The 8,339-nt window shown below is 41.7% G+C and overlaps 1 protein-coding gene across 1 annotated transcript in view; it reads left to right on the top strand.

Moving 5' to 3' along the window:
- The window catches only part of LOC109371291 (multidrug resistance protein 1), a 100,872-nt gene that overhangs the window by 84,285 nt on the left and 8,248 nt on the right, over nt 1–8,339 (top strand). Inside the window, exons 23-24 of the mRNA XM_019623710.1 lie at nt 7,470–7,626; nt 8,105–8,302. Of these exons, the coding sequence (XP_019479255.1) occupies nt 7,470–7,626; nt 8,105–8,302 (355 nt within the window). The remainder of the gene's footprint in view (nt 1–7,469; nt 7,627–8,104; nt 8,303–8,339) is intronic.

Raw genomic sequence — 8,339 nt, 5'->3', positions numbered from 1 at the left:
CTTGTTTTATATTTTTTGTGAATTCCGATTTCATGCTTCAGTTTTACAGTTCAAGTTTGAACAGAGGACTCTAAATGAAGACCTCGCTGACAAAAGAGGCAATCAGAGGAGGAAATGTTAGCTCTCAGACACTAATTATGACCCTTACCAGACATTTATTAAGCAGTGTGTTAAATGTTGAGCTCTAATAGGGCATCGTGTCTGCCCTCAAAGACTTTAACTAAAGAAATAGAACATATACTTCCATGAGTTAGATTAAAGAAGATAAGCTTAAGCTGGTTCTTTTTTTTTTTTCCCAGTTACAGTTGATAAGTCCAGCGAGTTGCGTAAGAGTGTAAGGGTGAGCATCAAGATGTCATCTGGTGCAAGAGATAATGTGAGCTGTGATTGATAAGTGATTTGTTCCCAATGTTCATATAGGCCGGTTTGTCTGAAATAGTGGATTTAATTAGAGTTGTGATGCTCAAATTTGTTTGATTATAACCCATTTAGGAAGAACAAAAATTCTCATGGCCTCACAACTATACTCATAGTAACTTTAGTAGGAACAGCACTCAATAACAGTGTTGCGTTGAGAACACCAGTAATGGTAATCAGGACAAGAATTAAACAAGAAGAAAGTAAAGAAATTGATAATTATTCTACACATACAGAAACAAAAGGAGAGCAAAATTAAAAACATGGACCATATCAGTTATGATTCAGTTTCAGAAACAGAAACTGCTGTAGGTATTTCAGGTAGATAAATATTTAATAAAGGGAATGAGGTGCTTACCAAATCATTGGAAGGGCTGGGAGAGTGGAAGCCAAAAGTGAAAGTAAGTGCTCCAGGACAGTCAAATTACAGCACTGCAGCTGGGATCCTGTAGCCAGGAAGTCACAGAAAATCATGCCAATGTCACAGCTGCTCCAAACTTGAATGTATAAGACTAGAGTGTGGCTTTTGCAAAAACTCTCATCTGTCAAAATACGTGTTAGCTTAGCACTGCTGCTGGAGTACTGCCCTCTGCCTTCCAGATTTTGCACAGGGCATCTCACTGGTAGTATTTCAATTATTTCCAGAACCAGAAGAAGGTCTAGGAAATAATTTTTAGCCTTCTAGTCCCTTGATTTATAGAAGGGCAGACACAGAAAAATGTGGAAATGAATGCTGAATGCATAGGACAATAACCATCTCAAGACAACACTGATAATGCACTGAAAACAGCGTGTCCTCATCTTTTGTAGGAATACTATTATCTGCTCCTGTGCATTTGCACTAGAACTTTGAAATACTGCCAAGTGGTGCATAACAGGCAGACTTAATGGAAACATCCTCAATAAACACTAGTAAATCTGCCAAGTTTGGTTTATGAATAACTCAGTAGGTTACTAGCAGTTAGTTCTTATTACCATGTAAAAATGAGTCTGTGGATTTGAGCATCATTTGATCATAAGGACTTGACCCTGAGGTCAGGAAATCCTCACAACCGTCAGTAGGCCTTGAATCATACGTTAAGACTTAACATTGACCTAAGCGGTGGTTCTCAAACGGGTGTATCAGAATGGCCCAGAGAGCAGAGAACATAGCCACCCTGGCCTATTCAGGTAGGTTTCTGGCCTTTTAAGATTTGTAATTTTCCCAGGTAATTCTGATGCCAACCATAGGTTGAGAACCACTGAACGTCATGATAAATTTGAAAGGTTTAGGGTAAATTGTGGAACCTTGAAAACTGAAGCTATGGAACTGTATAAGGAGGGAGGTTCCAAGGTTGGTGGGGCCTGAAGTTGATACGATTTAATGGACTCTACTTAAAAGAATACAAAGTTATGAATAAAGAATTAGTACAAAAGTGAATATTTCCTTGGAATAAAAAAAAAATCACAACAAAATATTGAAAACTTAAAGATTCTGGTCCCTTTCTTCTTCAGGCAAGTTATCATAAACACTTTCCTGGAAGAGCTTCCTAACTACAGCCTGTCCTGCCTCCCATCAGAACACTGTTTAACTCCCAGCATTTGTTGAATTAGGCTCACTGTTAAATTGCCTTTGGTTTGAGTCTTCCCGTGACCTTTCCTTTTTCCCCTCTCTGGCCTACCCCACATACCAACGCCGGAGTCCTCTATCCCTCTTAGGATCCACTTAGAAGCCTATTGTCGTTGTCTGGGCGTTAACCCAGTGGGTGCTTGGGCTAAAATGGGGGCATTCCTCTTTTGAGGCGGGATAGAAAATATCTTTCAATTATGAGACGCTTGTAACCCAACATGTAACGTGTAGTCCAATCCTAGCTCCCCCAGTGACTGTGTGACCTTACACAAATTACTTAACTTTGCTCATTCACTTGTCTATAAATGGGGATTAAAATAATACCTCCCTCACAAGGGTTGCTGTGAAGATTAAACAAAAGAATGCATGAGACATGCTTATCGCAAGATCTATGGTATAGTCAGTCCGTGGTCAATTTATCAATAATTATTATTTCAGAGTAAATGTCTATAGCAGGATAATATACATATTTAACATTTAATTATTTGTGCTAATAAAAGTAAACAGATTTAACAAGCTAGAATAGAGATTAGAAACGAATAGAGATGACTAATAAGCTAGTCATTTTAATTTGGCCTTACATTATTATTACTGACATGTTTACTTTCCTAATTAAGTTTTTATTTAGGCCAGTATTTTTTGAGCAATGCTCTCTGATTTCCCAGAGTTCCTTGCTCTTCCCTCAGACGACCAGCCAGGCCTCAGCCAAAGAAGTTCTGTATTGATCTGTTTTACATTTGGGCTTCCAAACATGTTTTCCCTAAAAAAAAGGATTGTTCAGCTAACACACATTTTAAATAGTTTGCAACTCCAGTGTATCATGTGGAGATGAGGAGGCTCAAGAATATTATTGTATTCAGTGTGTCGGAGAAACTCATTAAAATTTCCTGGGATCATTCAGATTTATCTGATTATGTTGGTTAGCAGTGTGTTTTCCTCCCATGGCATAAACCTGGGGGAAAAAAATATTTTTTTTTAACAAACACAACTACTACTTTTCTCAAATTTCCATTTCTCAAGTATAATGTTCCATTTAACAAGATCTGCTATTTCTCCACATCTTTGTATGGTTTTTCCTGCCTCTCTCCAACCTCCACCCTTTTCACCTTCACTTCACACTGTAAGGAAGCCTGGAGCAAGATGCTTGGAATAGTCTCCATGGCAACTGGGCTTGGTACCAATCAGGTCATGGCTGTGTTTTCCATTCCTCCACCTGCAAGGTTCACAAACAGAAGTTGTCTTCCCACAGCCAAGATTGTGCCCTACCCCTGATCAGCTGTCTCCCACAGGCACCCAGCCAGGCACACAGGGTACAGAGAGCATATTGTGGCTCCGTATATACTTGTCACCACTATTAGAAACGCTTCACTCATGTCTTCAGAGGGGATGAACAGCTCTCTTACTTGAATGTCAGGATTCCCTGCTAAGTAGACGAATGTCAGGATTCCCTGCTAAGTAGACCTTTACGGCAGACACATCCACATCAGAGAGTAAGGAGTTTTATCAGCAAGGCTGTAAGGGGCACCTCCCTGGGCTTCTGCAGCATAATTCAGGGAGCCAAGTCATTAGAGAAGAGCCAGTCTCTCCTTCCTACTCCTTTGAGCCAACATTGTGGATGTCCATCCATCCTTTCATCCATAAGCCATCTATCCATCTGCTGTATTTCCAAGTACAGCACACGCACAGATACAAATCGCTGACAGTCCTTAAGTGCATACTTTGTGCCCAGCACGGTGCTAACTGGGATCCATACATTTAATCCTCAATTCTGTGAATTTAGGAATTATCACAATTCCCGTTTTACCCACAAAGAAACTCTCAGAGAAATTAAATCACTTTCCTAACGTCAACAGCTACTTAGAGTACAGCAGCCTCTCACACTCACTTCTATTCCATTTAACTGCTGCAACCCCATTCCTCAACAACCTGATCCTAACCAACTCAGGGCACATCAGAAACCTGACCTGCAAGCCCATTATGTGGTTATAGTAGTTATTTCTTTCCAATCTAATCTCAGCTACTTTTCCTAGGAAAAATTGATACATAAGAATAAGGATGCCAAGATTCATCTCAGAAATGCATCATACCATTATGTTAGTTTCCTGTGGCTGTTGTAGCAAGTTACAGCAAACTTAGTGGTGTAAAACAACACAAATTGATTATCTTACAAATTCTGGAGGTCAGATGTCCAAAATGGGTCTCACTGGGCCAAAATCAAGGTGTCAGGAGGGCTGGGTTCTTCCTGGAGGCTCTCAGAGATCTTTTTCCATCTTCAAAGCCAACAGTGACTTTCTCCTTTTGCTCCACTCTGATGCTCACTCTCCTGCCTCCCTCTTCCATAGTTTAGGCCCTTTAGGGTTACCTTGTGCCCACCTGAATAATCCAGGATAATCTCTTTATTTTGAGATAAACTGATGAGCAACCTTATACCTTCTTAATTCCCCTTTGCCATGTGACATAATATTCACAGGTGTCATGGAGTAGAATATGGGTATCTTTGGAGTGTATGGGAGCCTTATTCTGCCTACCATTTGCATATATCAGAAACCAGAGTGAAAACAGAAGAAACATGACAGTTCCTTAAAGCATATGATTATGACCTTATTTAATTAAAGAACAAAAAACCAAAAAACCCACCACCAACAAAAATGTAGTCTCACAGTAATTTGGCAATTTTAATGTGTGAAATAATATTAATTTTGCTAAATTCAAAATGTACTGGCCCTGAAGTTGATCTGTGAACTCTTGTTTTCAGCTCATTGACAATGAAGAAATAAAGCACTTGAATGTCCAGTGGCTCCGAGCACAGCTGGGCATCGTGTCCCAGGAGCCCATCCTGTTTGACTGCAGCATTGCCGAGAACATTGCCTACGGAGACAACAGCCGGGTCGTGTCACAGGAAGAGATTGTGCGCGCCGCGCAGGAGGCCAACATCCACCACTTCATTGAGACATTGCCTGACGTAAGTCTCTCTCCAAGTTAGTCTCTCCAGGAGGCCGTGGCAGCCTCCATCGCCTTTATATTTTGATTTCTAAAGGGCTGGTTTCCCAAAGGTGAAGAGAAATGAGCAACTAACACACACGCACACAGCCTGTATACAAGCAGCTGGCCACACTCCCTATCCCCATTCGATGTTGTGTTTACTTGATCGCCCAACTGACTATCCCTGACCTAAAAGTGCATATGTCTGGGAGGCCTTCCCTTTTAAGTCTCGGTCCAGGGCCCACAGAGGCAAGCATGAGCCTCCGTCCCCATTTCTCCCCCAGCCTTCCTTCTGCCTCCCTGGAACTCTTCCCCAAGCCTCAGACCTCCCTGTGGAGTCAGGCCAGGGAACTGGACCTATGCCAGGAAGAAGGCTGTCTGAATAGGCTGCGCCATTGGAATGACCTTGGCACCATGTAGATCTCTCACCTTTACATGTTTCGTGGGCCCCAGGCTCTGCTTATAGGGTTGATTATCGAAACCTCCTCTGGGCTATTGTCCCACGGATGTCCTCTGAATTCCTCCTAGGAAGTTAGAGAAACAGAACCTCTCAGTCTCTCTTAAGCCCCTGAGGTCCTGTATTTTGAAGTGGCTCTTGACCTGATGCATCTAATCCTTCTCCCCCATTTATCACTAGTTATATTCTTTATTGTAAGGAAGTGCACCCTGAAAAACAAAGCTCAATAGCCTCAAACCAGCGGGGAAAGCAGCCTCCTCATAGGGAAGGCTGGCAATACCAGATGACCCTAACTTTTCCCCGAGGTTTCCTTTTACTGAGGCTCCTCTTTGGATAACTGCTGCCACGACAGGAGGCATTGTCCCCTCCCTCCTTCAACTTCTAGCCCAGCTGTGGACAACTGGCCCTTCCTGAGGCTAGAACATTTTAAAATATAGCTTCAGTCCCTTTACTAAGGTCAAGGTCAGTGTTCCCAAAGAATGGCCGTGGACCAGCACGTCAGCATCACCTGGGAACTTGGGGGAAATGCAGGTTTTCAGGCCCAACCCCAGACCTGCTGAATCAACCTTCGCAGGTAGAGTCCAGCCGTCTGTTTAGTAGCCCAGGCAATATTGACACAGGCTAATGTTTGAGAANTAAAGGAGAGGGGAGACCTGTGGGCTCAGAGAGCAAACCGTTTTGAAAAGATCCCAGGGCTAAATGATAAGAAGCCCAAGATTAATTATCTGTGTTATTTATTTATTTTTTTATATGTAGAGATATAGACACTGTGTGCTATATTAACACAGGCATAGAGTCCAAAAGAGAGGAAGTAGTAGACTCACGGTATTATTCTGGGAGAATTCCCAAGTTTTATGTCAGTTTTGGGCACACTGTTTAAAAAGACACGTTGATAAATATGCCCAGAGGAAGACGAGACAACTGGAATGTTAGGAGTGAAAGGAGTTAACAAAGAAACACATTTTCTACCTTGTGCCTGCGATGGGGCAGAAATCCCAACCTAGCTTTCCTTTGTCATTTCTGAAGTTCTCCACCTCTTACCTTCTAACTGCTCTTCTTTTTCCCATTATTCCAATACTTGAAGCGCCGTCTTGTGCAAGGATATCAAGTTTTCTTCAGTTTGAAGAACCTTTTAACAGTAGACGTAATCAAACTTGCTACTCCCTAAAACGGAGGATGGAAGCCACCTTAGGGGAAGTGCCCGGGCATAAACATTGAGAGCTGGACTTGATATCCTGTAGTCCTCCCCAACTTGAAGCTGCTACGGTTCCCATATCATAGATTAAGAAGGTGGATGCATCTTGAGAGCAACATGATATCTGGGTCTATAAGGATCTCTGACTTTACAGCTCATAGGTTTTTGAAGACTCCAATATAGTTCCAGGATCACTGCGTATATCCATTATTGATTGCCAAAATATTGTTGCATAACAACCATTACAGTGGTATATAATAATGAACATTTGTTTTTGTCCACAAGTCTGTGGGTCAGCTGTCCAGTTCTGCTGATCTAGATAGATTAGGCATAACAGAGCCCACACAGCTCCTGTGCATCTGTGCCTTGTCCTCTAGCAGGCTAGCTGGGCTTGTGGTGGTGGCAGTTTTGAGAGAGGGAGGGAGAGAGAGAGAGAGAAGCATACAAGGCTCCCTGAGTCATAGGCTTGGAACTGGCAACGGTCACTCCTTCCACATCCTGCTGACCAAAGCAAGTCACAAGACCAACCCAGACTCAAAGGATAGTAAAACAAATTCCACTTCTTAAATGGAGGCGCTATAAAGTCACACTGCAAGAAGGTGAGCACATAGAGAGAGATGAAAAATGGGGTCATTTTAGTCGATCTGTTCCACTTACACATATAAAGAAAACTGTTTGTTTTGTTTTATTTTTTAACTTCTGTTTTATAATTTTTTGATGCAATGCTTTCTGGCTGTAGAAGTGTCAACTTTCAAGTGTTGCAGTTGTAATTCTTAGCACAGGGTATTTTCAGCTGTTGTTTTTTACAGGGTGTTTTCAGCTGTTGTCTTTGGTGCCATGGCAGTGGGGCAGGTCAGTTCCTTTGCTCCTGATTATGCCAAAGCCAAAGTGTCAGCATCCCACATCATCATGATCATTGAAAAAGTCCCCGTGATTGACAGCTATAGTACAGAAGGCCTGAAGCTGGTGAGTTTGATGTTTTCATTATATGATCTGCTCCTAACTAATGAAAGTATTCTAAGAGGAAATTGAATAAAATCTGTGCTATTTTGAATTTGCTGATGATAAAATAAAACTTTCTAGATCATGGGTTCATTTTAGTAAATGTTCATATGTATTAACATCCAGTACTTTTGTATGATAAAGTTACAGGAAGATAGGGATACTGCCCATTTTACAAGTACACCCTGTTAATCAGGTTTTATTATATGTAGATTATTCCTAGGGAACAGATTGAGTTACCACATACGTGTTGTATTAACAATACATGCTATAAAAGCACTGACTCTTTGAGATCTTTTTTATTAAATTCTAGCAGTTACAAATGAAACCCAGTTGGAATATAAGCTCACTACCTTCTGATACCTGGTGGTAGAGGGGTTGGCTATACAATATATTTCCAGGATTACAGCAATCCAATTTATTGATATTGTTCTGATTTTAGAATACATTGGAAGGAAATGTGACATTTAATGAAGTCGTGTTCAACTATCCCACTCGACCAGACATCCCCGTGCTTCAGGGGCTGAGCCTGGAGGTGAAGAAAGGCCAGACGCTGGCCCTGGTGGGAAGCAGCGGCTGCGGGAAGAGCACGGTGGTCCAGCTCCTTGAGCGGTTTTATGATCCTTTGGCCGGAAAAGTGGTGAGCACACTTTCACATTCAGTTCATTTTCAAGTTT

The sequence above is a fragment of the Hipposideros armiger genome, unplaced genomic scaffold, assembly GCF_001890085.2.
Source record: "Hipposideros armiger isolate ML-2016 unplaced genomic scaffold, ASM189008v1 scaffold_560, whole genome shotgun sequence".
Lineage (NCBI taxonomy): Eukaryota > Metazoa > Chordata > Mammalia > Chiroptera > Hipposideridae > Hipposideros > Hipposideros armiger.
The sequence above is the reverse complement of the archived record's forward strand: the minus strand, read 5'-3'. Positions and strand labels throughout refer to the sequence as shown.